General features: G+C 39.7%; 2 protein-coding genes across 5 annotated transcripts in view; one reads left to right on the top strand and one right to left on the bottom strand.

Annotated features, from left to right (window-relative positions):
- RAVER2 (ribonucleoprotein, PTB binding 2) overlaps nt 1-16,010 on the top strand; it is a 98,761-nt gene extending 82,751 nt beyond the window's left edge. For 2 of the 4 annotated variants that reach the window (XR_003128150.3, XM_025427986.3), the window contains exon 13: nt 6,725-6,863. Coding sequence is in view for 1 of the 4 variants with exons in the window: in XM_025427985.3 (XP_025283770.1) it covers nt 6,725-6,871 (147 nt within the window). In the remaining 3 variants the exon portion in view is untranslated. Of the gene's footprint in view, nt 1-6,724; nt 8,764-11,085; nt 11,194-15,640 lie in introns of those variants that run through there. The other 2 variants (XR_007410814.1, XM_025427985.3) reach the window with 2 other exon arrangements.
- Nucleotides 8,760-16,053, bottom strand: part of JAK1 (Janus kinase 1) — a 79,853-nt gene continuing 72,559 nt past the window's right edge. Inside the window, exons 19-25 of the mRNA XM_049110342.1 lie at nt 15,881-15,975; nt 14,566-14,758; nt 13,921-14,045; nt 13,181-13,353; nt 11,379-11,496; nt 10,796-10,906; nt 8,760-9,961 (exon numbers count right to left, since the gene is read on the bottom strand). Coding sequence (XP_048966299.1) covers nt 9,866-9,961; nt 10,796-10,906; nt 11,379-11,496; nt 13,181-13,353; nt 13,921-14,045; nt 14,566-14,758; nt 15,881-15,975 — 911 coding nt within the window. The 3' untranslated portion in view covers nt 8,760-9,865. The remainder of the gene's footprint in view (nt 9,962-10,795; nt 10,907-11,378; nt 11,497-13,180; nt 13,354-13,920; nt 14,046-14,565; nt 14,759-15,880; nt 15,976-16,053) is intronic.

The raw sequence follows: 16,053 nt of genomic DNA, 5'->3' as shown, positions 1-16,053 counted from the left end.
AGAATTTTGTTTGCTAAAAAAAAAAAAAAAAAAAAAAAAAGATTTTTTTGTTTGCTACAGTGCTGTTGGACTCAAGAATAGAAGTTCTGTTGGCTGTCAGAGTGAGGCAGTCCAGGGACCATCCCTTGGGTGGCAGCCATAAAAGCTGGGGCACAGATATATGTAAAAACTCCTTCTAAGGAGACATTAGTAACTTGGAGTGGGCTGGAAGGAGCAGGTGGATTTGGTTTTTGTTTTGTTGATGGTTCCCTTCACTCTGCAAAAGCTTTTTAGTTTGATGTAAGCCCAGTTGTATTTTTTGTTTCTTGGTTTTGAGTGTTTCTGCTTTTGTCTTCCTTGGAGGAGACATATCCAGAAAAATATTGTGAAGTTTGATATCTAAGAGATTCCTGCCTTAAAAAAAAAAAGAGAGAGAGAGAGAGAGAGAGATTCCTATTTTTTTCTTTTAGGAGTTTTATGGTTTCAGGTCTCACATTTAGGTCTTTAATCCATTTTGAATTTATTTTGTGAATCATGTAAGAAGGTAAGCCAGTGTCCTTCTTTTGCATGCAGTTGTCCAGTTTTCTCAGCACCATTTTTGGAAGAGATGGTTTTTGCTCAATTGTGTATTTTTGCCTTCTTTGTTGTAGATGAATTGACCACATAAACATGGGTTTATTTTTGGGCTCTCAATTCTGTTCCATTGATCGATGTATCTATTTTTGTGCTAATACCATGCTGTTTTGATTACTACAGCTTTGTGATATAATTTGAAACCTGGGATTGTGATACTTTCACTTTTGTTCTTCTTTCTCAAGATTGTTTTGACTACTTAGGGTCTTTTGTGGTTCCAGACAAATTTTTGGATTATTTTTTTTTTGCTATAGTTCTGAAAAAATACTGTTGATATATTTTTAAAGATTTTATTTATTTATTCATGAGAGACACAGAAAGAGAGAGGCAGAGACATAGGCAGAGGGAGAAGTAGGCTCCATGCAGGGAACCCAATGTGGGACTCGATCCTGGTACTCCCCAGGATCACGCCCTGAGCCAAAGGCAGATATGCTCAACTGCTGAGCCACCCAGGCATCCCAATACTGTTGATATTTTGATAGAGATTGCATTAATTTGGTAGATTGCATTGGGTATTATGGACATTTTAAGACTTCTTCAAATCCATGAGCATGGTATATTTTTCCATGTATTTGTGTCATCTTGAGTTCTGTCATCAGTGTCTTATAGTTTTCAGAAGATATGGTCTTCTGATAGTTTTCAGAAGATAGGTCTTTCACCTCCATGGTTAAATTTAATCCTAGATATTTGATTCTTTTGATGTAATTGCAAATGGGAATTATTTTTATTTCCCCTTCTGCTATTTCATTATTAGTGTATAGAAATGCAACATATTTCTGTATATTGATTTTATATTATACAACTTTTCTGAATTTTTATTTTTTTAAAGATTTATTTTAGAGAAAGAATTATTTTAGCTAAAGAAAGAGTGTAGAAGGAGGAGGGACAGAGGGAGAGGGTGAGAGAAAATCCTAAGCAGGCTCCACATCCAGCATAGGGCCTGATGTAGGGCTTGACCTCATAAAGATAATGACCTGAGCCAAAATCAAGAGTTGGATATTCAACTGACTCAGCCACCCAGGCACCCCTGAATTCATTTATTAATTCTAGTAAGTTTTGGTTGAGTCTTTAAGTTTTCTACATAGAGTATCCTGTTCTCTCCGGATCTTGGCAGTTTAACTTCTTATCAATTTGAATGCCTTTTCTTTTTCTTATCTGATTGCAATTGCTAGGACATTGAATAAAAGTGGCAAAGTGGACATCCTTGTCTTGTTCCTGATCTTAGAGGAAAAGCTCTGTTTTTCAATATTGAGTATGATGTTAGCTGTGGGTTGTCATATATGGCCCTTATTATGTTATGTTCTCTCCATACCCACTCTGTTGAGTTTTTATCATGAATTTATGTTGAATTTTGTCAAATACTTTTTCTGCATCTATTGAGATGATCATATGATTTTGATCCTTCCATTTCTATGTGTGGTATATCACATTGATTGGTATATATTGAGCCATCCTTGCATCCTTGGAATAAATCCCACTTGATGGTAGTGTTGTATGGTCTTCTTAATGTATTTTGGAATTTAGCTTGCTATTACTTTGTTGACAATTTTTGCAACTATGTCTATAAAGGATACTGGCCTGCAGTTTTGTTTTTTGGTAATATCTTTGGTTTTGGTATCAGAGTAATGCTGGCCATTTGAATGAACTTGAAAGCATCCCTACCTCTTCCATTTTGGGGAATAGTTTGAGAATAGGTGTTAACGCTTCTTCAAATATTTGGTAGAATTCACCTGTAAAGCCACCTGGTCTTAGACTTGTTGGGAATTTTTTGCCATTCAACTTTCTTACTAGTAATTGGTCTATTCAGATTTACCATTTCTTTCTGATACAGTCTTGGAAGATTATATGTTTCTAGGAATTTATTTCTTATAGTTTGTCCAATTTGTTGGCATATAATTTTCTGTAGTAATTATTTTTTGTATTTTTTGTATTTCTGAGGTATCCATTGTAACTTTCATTTTCAATTTTCAGTTTTTTTATTGATTAGTTGGCTAATGGCTTGTCAATTTTGTTTCTTTTCAGAGAACAAGTTCCTTAGTCTCATTGATCTTATTGTTTAAGGACTTATTTCATTTCTTTCCATTCTGATCTTTATTATTTCCTTCTTTCTACTAACTTTGGGCTTTATTCTTCTTATTCTAGTTCCTTTAAGCATAAGGTTAAATTATTGACTTGAAAGTTTTTCTTGTTTCTTGAGGTAGGCCTGCATTGCTGTGAACTTCCCTCTTAGAACTGCTTTAAGCTGCATCCTAAAGATTTTGAACTGTAGGGTCTCCATTTTCATTTGTGTCCAGCTAGTTTTCTGATATCCTTTTTTGATTTCTTCATTGACTTACTGGTTGTTTAATAACATGTTAGCCTACATGTGTTTGTGTTTCTTCCAGTTTTTTTCTTCTAATTTCTAGTTTTATACTGTCCTGATCAGAAAAGGTATTTGATATATGTTTTCTTAAATTTATTGAGACTTGTTTTGTGGCCTATATACCTTGAAGGATGCTCCACATGCCCTTGAATATTCTGCTCTTTTGGGGTGGAATGTTCTAATATCTGTTAGGTCCCTCTGATCTAAAGTTGTATTCAAAGGCATTGTTTCCTTATTCATTTTTCCATCTGGATGACCTATCCATTGATGTAAGTGTGTTAACATTCCCTATTATTATTATATTACTGTCAGTTTTTCCCTTTATGTCTGTTAATACTTGTTTTATATAGTTAGTTGTTCCTAAGTTGGGTGCATAAATATTTACAATTGTTATATTTCTTCGATTGATCCTTTTAACAATATGTAATCACTTTTTTTTTTTCCTCCTGTGATAGTCCTTGTTTTAAAGTCCATTTTATCTGAGTCTTAATATCCCAGTTGTGGGGTTTGTTGTGTTGGTGGGGGGGGGTTGGCTTCCATTTACATGAAATAATTTTTTTCTGTATCTTCATTTTATTATTTTTTTAAGGATTTTATTTATTTATATGAGAGACACAGAGGGAGAGAGGCAGAGACATAGGCAGAGGAAGGAGCAGGCTTAATGCAGGGAGCTCGGTGTGGGACTCGATCCTAGGACCACGGGATCATACCCAGAGCCAAAGGCAGACGCTAACCGCTGAGCCACCCAGGCGTCCCTGTATCGTCATTTTAGTCTGTATATGTCCTTAGGTCTAAAGTGAGTCTTTTATAGGCAACATATAGATGGGTCTTTGGGTCTTGTTCTTTTTATCCATTCTGTGTCTTCTGATTGGAGCATCTAGTCCACCTCTGCCTGTATTTCTGCCTCTCTCTCCACTCTGTGTCTTTCATGAATAAAATCTTTAAAAAAAATAATAAAATTACTGATGGGGGAGCCTGGATGGTTAAGCATCTGCCTTCAGCTCAGGTCATGATCCCAGGGTCCTCTGATAGAACACTACATCAGGCTCCCTGCTCGGTGGGGATCCTGCTTCTCCCTCTCCTTCTGCCTGTTGTCCTCACTGCTTGTACTCTCTCTCTTCCTCTGTCAAATGGATGGATAAATTTTTTTAAAAGATATTTCAACAAAATAATTTATTTTAAAAAATAATGTAATTAATGATATGTACTGTCATTTTAACTTTTTTCTGTTCCTTTCTCTCTTGCTCTCCTTTGTGGTTTGATGGCTTTCTTTAATGTTATGCTTAGATTCCTCTCTATTACAGGGGTTTAGTTACCATTGGGTTCATAGACAACATCCTATGTGTGTACAGCAGTCTACATTGAGTTGATGGTCACTTTTCAAATACATTCTAAAAGCATGAAATTTTTACTCCTTCCACATTTTATGTATACATTGTCTTATTCTGTATCTTTTTATTTTGTGTATCTCTTGACTAATTTTTGTGTATATAATTTGTTACTACTTTGTGTTTTAATTTCCTTACTAGCTTTGTGATTGATCTACTACTTTTACTATATGTTTACTTTTACCAGCAAAAGTTTTTCCCTTTGTAATTTTCAGCTAGTTATGGCCTTTTCTTTCCATTTATAGAATTCCCTTTGACATTTCTTCTAAGGCCAAATACAGTGTTCTTGGTTGTAGATTTTATCCTTTAGGCACCTTAGTTGTATCATGCCACTCACTCTGGACTATAAAGTTTCTACTGAAAAATCAGATGATAGCCCTATGGGAGTCTTCCTTGTAACTGTTTGCTTGCCAATTTAATTAACAGTATTGGTGTGGATATCCTTGGGTTCATCTTGTTTGGGGCTGTGTTTCCTGGACTGGAGTTTCTGTGTCCTTCCCCAGCTTAGGAAAGTTTCCAGATGTTATTCTGCCCCCTTCTCTCTCTTCTCCTTCTGGGACCCCTATAATGTGAATATTATGGTGATGATGTTGCAGAGGTCTCTTAATCCGTCATTATTCTTTTTGCTCTTCAGCTTGGTTGCTTCCTGTTATCCTGTCTTCTAGATCCCTGATCCATTTTTCTGCATCCTCTAATCTGTTCATTCTACTAGTCTATTGCTCATATCAGCTGTTGTATTCTCATCTCTGGTTTTTATTTTTTCTCTGTTGAAGTATTGAGTTCATCCATTCTTTTAAATCCATTAGCTTTATGACCCTTACTTTGAACTCTATCAGGCATACTGCTTATCTCTATTTTGTTTAGCTCTTTTTCTCTGATTTTTGTCATCTTTCATTTGGGACATCTCCTGTGTCATTTTGTCTATGTATTAAGTAGGTCAGCTATGTTTCCTGATCTTGAAAGTAGTGGCTTTCTGTAGAAGGGACTCTGCTGTAAACTATCCCTAGTCACTAGAACCAAGCACTTCAGGGGTGTTCCCTGTGTGGGCTACATGTGCACTCCTGTGTGGCTGGGGTTTGTTCCCTGTGCTGCTGGCTTAGAGGCCTAGCTGCAGCCACCATGGGCTCGCTGGTAGGCAGGGTTGGCACTCAGCCCAGCTATCTACATAGTAATGAGCCACTGTGACGATGGCATGGGTGCTGGTAGGGAGAGTTTGCATCCCTCCCTTGCCCCCTGCCCAGGGAAGGTCCACAGAGGAATGACATAATGGTGCATGTAGTGCTAGCAAGGCAGATGAAGAGTGCTAGAAACTCCTGAAAGCCTCTGGCTGTCTAAGCTGGGGAAAGTGTAGAAAAATGGTTCCTTCCAGCACTTTCATTTCTAAAGAAAACTGCAGCTCCCTATCCCACTGGCACGTATCCTGAAATTAGTAGGATCTCCATATAGTCTGGTACTTTTCAAACTATGTCTTTCAAGCTTGGGCTGTTATTTAGCTTCTTGGTTTTTTAAGGGTGGAGACTCAGTTTCTTACAGCCCTCCAGCTCTCCTGAAGTTAAGCTTTGTTGATTCTGAGAGCCAGATGTGTGGATACTCCCCTTCCCAGTGCCGGTCCTGAGGGCTGGGGATATACTCAGTGTGGGCTCTGATCTCCTTGCTCTTCTGTGCTTACGATGTCCCTCCTATTTGTGGATAGTTGTGCTGGGATTTGGTTCCATGTCGCATTTCTGCTCCTCCTACCCTTTGCAATGTAGCCTTCTCTCTGCTATGAGCTGTGGAAGATCTGTTAGTCTTCAGGTCATATTCAGAATTAGCTGCATAGATGATGTTGTTGCCTTTGTGGGATGAGGCAAACTTAGGATCTTCCTATTTGGCCATCTTCCTCTGAGCTCTGGAAACTGTCTTGAATTCCCTGTGCACGCCTGTGTTCCACTTGGGTCTGGAACCACTTGTGTTTTTACACCTACTAGTGTGTTTCCACTTTTGTTACAACATAGACCCACCATCTAATTTGATATGCAGTTCGATTTCTCAGCCACTCATGTTTTTCAGAGGAATACTGACATCTACTACTGGTATTTGGACTCAGTGGAGTTTATGCTAAGTGGCAGAAGCAACTGCAATTGCTTTTCTTCTTTCCCCCAAATATTGGGGGTGGAGGAGAAAGGGCACTCAGAGGCTGGTTTGTATTTTTTAAAAGTTCCACAAGTGATTTTGGTATAAGAATAGTAAAGTCTTTAATAGATTTGCTTTTTATCCTATTGTTTTTAGACTAAATCAGAAGTAGAGTTGCTTTTCTTATAAACATCTTTAATGAATAAACCAATTTTTAATTTAGATATTAGCGTTGTGATTTTTCTCATAGGTATCATCTTTAAGAAATGAAAAGCGAGGCTCATCATATCTCATCTCTGCCCCAGAAGGTGGTTCCGTGGAATTTGCCGACCAGCATTCTCAGGGCACAGGAGCATATTACATGGAAACGTACTTAAAGAAGAAGCGTGTATACTGAGCTAAGTTCTCTCCATATAATCTCATAAGGTTTTTTGCAGTATCTCTGCTGTTCATCGCTGCCTTAACTACATTCAGACTAGCCATATCCTTTCAATACGGGTTTCTAATTTCCCAGAAGGAACTGTATTGTGCAGCAAGCAGAATTGCCAAATAAAAACTAAGTAGCAATAAGACAATTGAGGACATTTTCCATTAGAATTAGATGCATCTTAATTGGTATTAACTTATAGCCATTGGAGAAATTAACAATGTTCCAATATTCCTTATTTAGGACTGGGAATAATTTTGACACCATATATAAAAGTATGAAGCAATAACTGGGAAACAGTCCTGTTTCCTGAGCCTTAGAAGAATGAGTTTTTTTAATGCCAATGTGCATTTCAATCTACTTTTCCTAGAACAAAAGAGTGCAACTACAAAATGCAGTGGTGGTAATGTTATAAAGATGCTCTACATGCAAACTAAATAATTACCCCCACATCAGCTAACCCTGAAATATAAAACCCAGAGTGATGTCCAAGTTCTACACAACAACAGATGCTTTACTTTTAATGTTATCTACCATTTATACTTTTTGTGAAAAACAAGCTATTTTTTTTTAAAGTAGCTTTAGTGAATAATTTCAGGGGTTGGCAGACTACACCCTGAGGTTAAGTTCAGTTCTTCACCTGTTTTTATATTGTCTGCAAGCTAAGAATGATGTTTACATTTTTAAATGAAGTAGAACAGATTTGAATTAAGTACTATGAAATTTAAATTTCAGTGTCCATATATAAAATTTTATTGGAACACAAATATGCTCATTCATTTACATACTGTATGTGGTTCCTGGTGTGCTGTAGTGGCTGTGCTGAGTAGCTGTAACAGAGACCATCTGGTCTGCAAAGCCTAAAATATTTACTCTCTGGCCCTTGATGGGGGAATGTGTGCTGACCCTGCTCTAGGAGCACTAATTCCCTAATCCTTTAACTTCTGCAACAGGCTAGTGGGTGGCAAGTGATGTCGGTTTCTGAGTCTGATTTTATGGCATAAACTAGTGATGAACAAGGCCTGTTTTGATCCTTGAATGTCCTATTTCCACCATACAGTCTATACTGCTCTTTCTGAAGGAACATTATGAAGTAAGAGTGTAACAACTCGGAGCTAGTAAGTTATACCTCACTTTCTGCTTTGTCTCTTAGTCTTGTGTAGTGTTAGGCTGAAAAATTATCTCAGCTGTTTAACTCAATTTGGCAAGAATTGCATTCATTGCATATTACTTTTGACATCACCATTTCCTGAAGACTTTGGTATTAAACACGAGTAATCCTTTGCCATCTAGAAATTTTCAAGTTTATTCCTCATTACGAATCTCAATGATCCTAGTGTTTTTGAAATCAGATAATTAAATCTAATTCAGGAAACTTATTTTTGACTCTTACCTAAAGCAATTGGCCTATTTCATATGTTATTAACTTCTAAAGTGACAAAGTTAACTTCTAAGGACTAGCATCACTCAGTTATGACTCAGCAGATGAATAATGGTTTCTCCATGTTCTGCACTTTTCCTTTCCATTTCCTATTGCATTGAAAATCTTCAATGCTTAGTCACACCTTTCTGATAATATAAACAGAAGATGGTGAGTTTTAAATCAGAGCTGAAAAATGAAACAGGAAGAGGTTGAAAAAACCAAGATATTTTGGATTATAACACATGTGGACCTGCCATCTGTATGGGCTTGTGCCCATTATCATTGGACAGAATAGATAAGTACAAATCAAATGGCGTTTGTAATAAGGACTATTACCAAACTCCCCCTGCAAAGTCTATACTGTTATTTTTCTATGTAAACAAATTGTTTGAATGCTTTGAAAATGAAATCTTAATATTAAAAGGCATATGCATGTGAAGTCTCTAGTATATTTATTTGTATAAAGAGTAAACAAAGTGCATATAGAGTAGCCACAGGTTTGACACAGACAGACACCTTGGTGATGTAGGGTTATTGAATAAATTTAAATGGCAAGTTTATTGTTGCCATTGCATCAATCCAGAACTCTTTTTCAGGCTCAAAAGGTGAAAAGTAATGATATCAAACAAATGCTAGACAGCATTAACAGAAAGTTTTTTCAGACTCTTGGTCATAAAGTTCTTATGGTTCACATTGAATCAGAGAGTAGACATTTTTGATTACCCAGCTACCTCCAAGCAAACTGAACACTGTCTAATAGAACACTGACTGGTTGCATACAGCATCCAAAACCAATGCTGGAACAAGTGGTAGAGTTATAAAAGGATATACATGAATATTTCTTAAAAGCACGTATGATAGTATCTGAGATCTTTATATTGTTTAGGAAAGCACTGGCACAGGCTTGGTTCTCAAGAATTAACATGCAGCAAAGTATCTATTCCACAGCTTTCCCCCTGGGTCTGCCCAGTTTTCTCAAAAATCCATAGTGCTGGTCACCCACGGGGACAGGAGCAAAGCCACTGAAGAAATAACTCAAAGTTTAAATCCTACTGGTGACGGGAATACACTCATCTTTGTATAGAAACAATAGTCTACTAACTAGTATCTAATATTTCAAGAATGCTTGGTTTATCACTGTATAGATATTGAAATTTGAGGGTATGCTGGAGTATTGGCTAAGTCCATCAATCTTTATCTGCCAGGAAAGCATTTCAGATCTACTGGCAGCTGGGAACAAGTGCTTCTGGCTGCTCTTTGTGTTTTCTGGTGCTCAATTGTGATGGGAAGCTAGCCAAACAAAATGGTGGTATATGTTCTTTCCAAAAGGAGGAGTGCTTAAGTGCCTTCTATTGTTTTGGTTGTCCTTATTTGTTATTGGTGCCAAATTTAAAGAGGAAAATACTTATGCATAATAAGCACCACAGTGTGCCTTACATACCCAAATACAAATTTTTTTGCATTAAAAATTCTTTTAAATGGCTTGGGTATTGGTTGGGGAAGGAGGACTTGGTACACAGGAGTTTGAATGTTATTCATGCTTATTTTAAAAGTGCTTCAAATCCTTCAATAAGGTTCTGAAAAGTTGTCCGATTAGATGGCTGGAATTCCCAGCATTTTCTCATAAGTTGATAAACCTGTAAGAAGGGGGAAAAATCAAGTTAAACACTTTTTGGGAAATGTAAAAGACTTTCCTTATTATTCAAAATATTATTTACAAATGATAGGTGTCACATTTCCTATCATTAGTTTCAGATGTAGTTTTCAGTAATTCATCAGTTGCATCTAACACACAGTGCTCATCACATTTCCTATATCTTGAGAAGCTCACGACTCGACCTTCCAAAAAGTCCAGGTCATTACATCTCCATGTAGACTCTAAGTACATCTCAAATAGTCTAGAAAACTAAAGTGATTTAGTCATAAATGCTACTGACTAAAATGCAATTACAGCTGACTCTTGAACGACATGGATTTGAACTGTGCAAGGTCCAGTTATACATTGTTTTTTCAATAAATACGATACAGTGCTATAAATGTATTTTCTCTTACCATTTTTTTCTCTTGTAATCAGTAAGCCTCCTGGTCAACAGCAGACTTAAGTTTGGGTAATCAAAAGTTACATTCAGATTTTCAAATGTGTAGGAGGTCAGTGCCCCTACTCTCGTGTGGGGGAAGGGTCAACTCTATATGTACTTGTCACAATCAGGCTCCACCAGAATATGTTCCTTTAGGGTGCTCAGTGAGGTCAGCCCACTTCTGGATGGAATTCTTACTTTAAACATAACTTATGGCTGTCATTTGCCCCAAAAGATGATTTTTCATCAGATCAAAGAGGTTTGATCTGAAATTCAGCTTCAGAAAATTATTTCTTCCCACTTCAACCCTACCCCTGAACACTTGCTGGATAACTCAAGCCTTAACAACACCACACAAATTGAGTTTATTACTGTAAAATGACCCACAAATACCTCTTCTGGACAGTGAGGTGGACAAGGCAAACGTTTTCCTTCTTTTAATGTATTCACAAGTCTTGTTACTGTCATCTGGCCATGAGTTGGGCCTATCATTTTCAGAAACAACTATGTAAAATAAAACCAAACAAAATATTTAGCACATATTTAGATCAACATTAGATGAAGGTAAAATTTCTAGAATTAAATGGAAATTAAATGAAAGTCCAAAATCTTGATTAGCTCTCAATGATTAGTCTGTAATCTCTGTCAGACTCCACTAACTATCCCTTTCCCTGGCTGAACAGCCTGTCCCAGTGAAAATGATCTCATTTATGAATACCTGAGCCTCAACAAGGCCCTCCCCATTGGCTCCCGCATTCTCACAGGAAACTGACCCTGGACTCTTCACACAGGTAAGATCCTTGAAAAGCCAGCTATCATTTTCTAGAACTTGGGCTCCTTATGAAATGAGGACTTGAGAGAGCCACAAATAAGTGACACTTTCCATTGTAACACACTAACTGGATGCCATTTAAGAACAAAACTTGCACATTTTCACTGGGTGCTAGGTTCATATAAAGGGACAAGGAAGACTTACCGCCATGGGGCTGGAATCTGAGTCACAATAAGTAAGCAACTCATGCAGGGTCACTCCAAACGACCAGACATCAGAGGCGATATAAAATTTACATTGAATTAAACATTCAGGAGCATACCTGAAAGAAAGCAGACCATGAAATCTCTTCATTTCTTGGGAAGGATATTCGAACAAACATTACAGATTAAGTCCAAAAAAATTACTTCTTTGGCTTTCTTGGCTTTTCTTAGTATTTAATACATTAATCACAGCTATCCTGAAGCACACATTTGATGTGTAAAACAATGCCATCTCAGGCTCTCTGTAGTATGTATTTGCTTTAAAATATTAGACAGTTTGTGCTCTTCATTGCACAGAGCAGGTACTGTCCATGTAGAGGAGGCATGGAATGACAGGCCCCAGGTGTTCTTTGCAAGTTCAAAATTAGTCACTAGCAGTGACCTCCCCGTGCAGGTTTCTTCCAAGGTCAACTGTTTCAGTGGATGACAGCCAACTGCCCACGCCAGAAATGGAGGCATCCCCATATCCAGTTTCCTAAATATTTAAACCTTCTCACTTCTCTTAAGCCCCACTGTCACTGTCCTAGTTCACATCCTCACTAGCTCTGGCTGAATCAGATTCCCTTGGCTCCAATCTTGTTCCCCCTCCATCCACAGTGATCTTTTTAAAACAAAAGCTGCCATTTGTCAAGCCTCCAGTGGTATATCCCAAAGCCTGCGGTGGAGTGCCGCCTCCATAACTCGGCTTCCAGGGCTCTGCGTTAGCCAGTCCTTGAGACCTCCTGCCTCATGATCCAGCCACAGCTGACACACATCCTGGGATATTCACTGTTCTCATCTCATCTTTTTACCATCCTTACAAACCCCCATGGATCTTTTAAGATTTTTAGAGAGAGGCAGAGACACAGGCAGAGGGATAAGCAGGCTCCATGCCGGGAGCCCGACTCGGGACTCGATCCCAGAACTCCAGGATCGCGCCCTGGGCCAAAGGCAGGCGCTAAACTGCTGAGCCACCCAGGGATCCCCCCCATGGATCTTTAAAGTCATAACAGGACTTCCAGAAAACCAAGCTTATATGCAGCTACCATCATGAAATTGGCTGCCCAATCCATTACATTCTAAACTCGGTCTACTTGTTCACCACATATCTCTAAGTACCTGGCATAAAGTAGGGCCCTGATACATATTTATGAGTGAGGGAAGGCTTAGGCACCATGAGTGGGAGAGATGTAGGTGTGGGTCTATGCGGGACGCACCTTGGAGGTGCTGGTTTGTTCTATAGGCGTGGCACAACAGAGGTTTAACCAGCTTCTCCCTTGGTGCTCCAGGCTGAGAGGGCTCAGAGTCAGGATGTGGCCTTCCAACCCAGACACTCTAATGATCTGTTGGCAGATAGCTGAGTCCCCCCCTGCACTGTGGTCCGCTCTCCTGTCGGGGATCTCCCTGAATCATCTGTCTGTGCCTACCTTCCTCACCTCATTCCTACCCCTTCCTCCTACCTGCCCTCTAAGCCTCCTGTGCATGGATGTGACCCCTGCAACTGCTAACGGTTTTATGGACTGTGTCAGATGAATGCCCTCTCCTGGGAAGCTGGAAATGCTGAGCCACCAGGTGGAGCATCCTTCACTCCTTGGAAGATGGTGTCATATGAGCCTCTGGCATTTCTATGTGGGTTGGTTTCAGCGAAACAACCTAAAAGGTGTTTCTTGAAGGCAAGGATCAATCAATTCCAAATGTTCTAAGTTGTTTCTAACCTTGACTTGGGCAGGAGGAATAAAAGACATTAACATTAGATTCAGTTACCAAAACACAGGGCTGTCCCGATCATCCTTGACTGTGTAGTACTCCTTGTCAGTTTCAATTGCTTTGGTCAAACCAAAGTCTCCAATTTTCACTTGGTGTTCACTCTCAACAAGGACATTCCTTGCTGCTAAGTCCCGGTGAACATATTGCCGAGAACCTAAATAGTCCATCCCCTGAGAAGAGAGAAGTAAAGGTAGAGTGTGTTTCCTAAAGGTCGGTTCCGGTTCTGTTTTGTATCCATTACTGCTTCACAAAAAAGCACAAATGTCATTTCGTTTACCTAGCACTCATTTTTTTTTGTTTTTTTGTTTTTTAATTTTTTTTATTTATTTATGATAGTCACAGAGAGAGAGAGAGAGAGAGAGAGAGAGGCAGAGACACAGGCAGAGGGAGAAGCAGGCTCCATGCACCGGGAGCCCAACGTGGGATTCGATCCCGGGTCTCCAGGATTGCGCCCTGGGCCAAAGGCAGGCGCCAAACCGCTGCGCCACCCAGGGATCCCTTTTTTGTTGTTTTTAATGCAAGAATAATAAGGCCAACCCAATTCAAAGAAATATACATTAAATCAGCCATGTTAACAAATCAGTTTTCTTAGTACTGGCTGATTTTCATCCAAATCATATAGAGCAAAATGAACCCAGGTACAATTACTGTAAAGCTTCCCTCTTGCAGTCTAATCACAACCCAATTACCCTAGGACAGAGCGCCTGATTTTTTCATCTTTAACATTTTTTTTTTACCTTACAAATCTGAACAGCATATTTTAACTGTTGTTTGAGGTTAATTTTGTTCTTATTCTTTGGAAGATATTCCTTAAGACTTCCTGAAGGCAGAAATTCCATGATGAGCTTAATACCATTTCCTCCTGTTTAGAAAAAAAAACAAAACAAAACACCCATCACCATGAGGTTGCCAGATGAAGGAACTGTGGGAGAGTAGATGGTACAGGATCTGTAGACGCAGGCCCTGAACTGATTTCAGTGTCCCCTCTGAATCACAGGCAAGTTACTTAACCTCTTAAGCTCTAGAACCTCACGATCCTCAGCAATTAATGGAGATAGTAAGACTCATGTACATAACATATCCCAATTCTCAGCATTCACCAAGCTAATAGAGTGATCTGCAAATCACTGCAGATGGCTGATTTTTTGAAATTATGAGCCACATAATTTCATTAGCAATTTTAGAGTACAATATGTACCATATAACTCTATACTGAGGGACCCAACCACACATACGACTGTGAGGCCCCAGAGTTCACAGGAAGCATCCCTAGGGTGTTCAGATGGCACAGGTAAGGCTGAGGGCACTACCTGCACAGCACTGACTTTAAAACCCCAGACAGTTCTTTAGTTTTCAAACCAATCCCACTCTGCACAACATACCGTCTTCTGTACAGATGCCTTTGTACTTCACAATGTTCTCATGATAAAGGTTCCTTAGAATTTCGATTTCCTTCTTCAGATCAGCTATGTGGTTACCTCCACTCTCAGGCTTCAGGGATTTGACAGCCACCTGCTCTCCAGTATTATCCCCCTCAGGGTCATACCTGCAGAGCTCAACCTTCCCAAAGTGGCCCTACAAGGAAAAATACGTGCGCTTGATGAGAAAAACCCCACACTGGGTTGGCAGGAACACTTAGATGAGGCTGGCTTCTTGTGCTGTCTCCATAAATGCCAGGGGAGAGCAGCACAGCCTGACCTCACAGGCAGCGAGCTCCTACCCAGCCTCTTCCTGCCTACCACAGCCCCTTCCTCTCGTCTCACATGCCACCTCCTCCATTACTGAGCTAAGACAAGAAAGCACCAGGGGACTGGTGAACCAACACATCAATCCCAGTTTCCACGTAAGTGTAACCCAACAGGAAAAGGAAATAATTGCCGGACCTGCAGGACAACTCTGTGTTCTCTGACAGCCGTGGGCCCAGGCCAAAGGACAGGCACCACAATGTAGCTGAAAAGAGCACTGCATGAAGAGTGTTTAGAAGATGTGGGATCAGATCCCAATCAAGCCACTAGATAGCGATGTGGACCCAGTCACCCAATCTTCTGAGCTGGCTCCAGAGGTGCTCAGCATACACAGTAGCAACGGACTTTCAGGGATGGTGTGAGCAACCAAGGACACTGTGCCTAGAAAGTGCAAAGTGCCCAGAACAAAGCCTTGGCACAGAGAAGATACTTGGTGTGGGACACAGTCTGTGTTCACTTAACTGAACTACAGAAAATCTGTACAAAGATACAAATCGCACTAGCTTTTCTGGTTACATTAACTGTTAGGAAACTCCCATTTGAGATCCAAGGGAAAAGCAGATATTCTATCTGGCCTGTGTAGTAAATAATCCCTCATTTAAGCAGCCTCGCAGGATATAAATACCCAGGAAAGTCAGGGATTTTTCTGTTTCTACCACATCTATATCTATTCCCCCATATCTCTCCCTTTCCATTCTCTTCCATCCCTCAGAGAAGAATCAAGTCTGGAGGGAGCAGACCAACATCTTGTGTACTTATCCAGCCACTTGGACAGGCAGGTGTATGTGCGCTGTCACCATGTGTCAAATGGAGAGTCCCTTATGATTCAACTGGCCCAGGGCAAATGCAGTCAGATGCCTTCTCTCCTAAACCGAGGCCCGAAATGAGAGAGTGGAGTGGCTTTGGATACAGAGAGGTGACACGGTCAGCAGGGGACTCCAGCCTAACTTGCCTCTCCCAGGTCACGGATCCTCTTCAAGAACCGCTTTTCAAAATGTGTGGGATCCACTTCGGTTGCTGGCTTTCTTTCGGAAACAATGTCTGGATCTAATGGGAGAAAATAAACCATATTAAAAAAGTGACTGCCATTCACGGGCTCTTCATTACTCACCCGCTTCCCTGGGC

This window comes from Canis lupus, chromosome 5, assembly GCF_003254725.2.
Source record: "Canis lupus dingo isolate Sandy chromosome 5, ASM325472v2, whole genome shotgun sequence".
NCBI classification, from domain to species: Eukaryota; Metazoa; Chordata; class Mammalia; order Carnivora; family Canidae; genus Canis; species Canis lupus.
The sequence above is the reverse complement of the archived record's forward strand: the minus strand, read 5'-3'. Positions and strand labels throughout refer to the sequence as shown.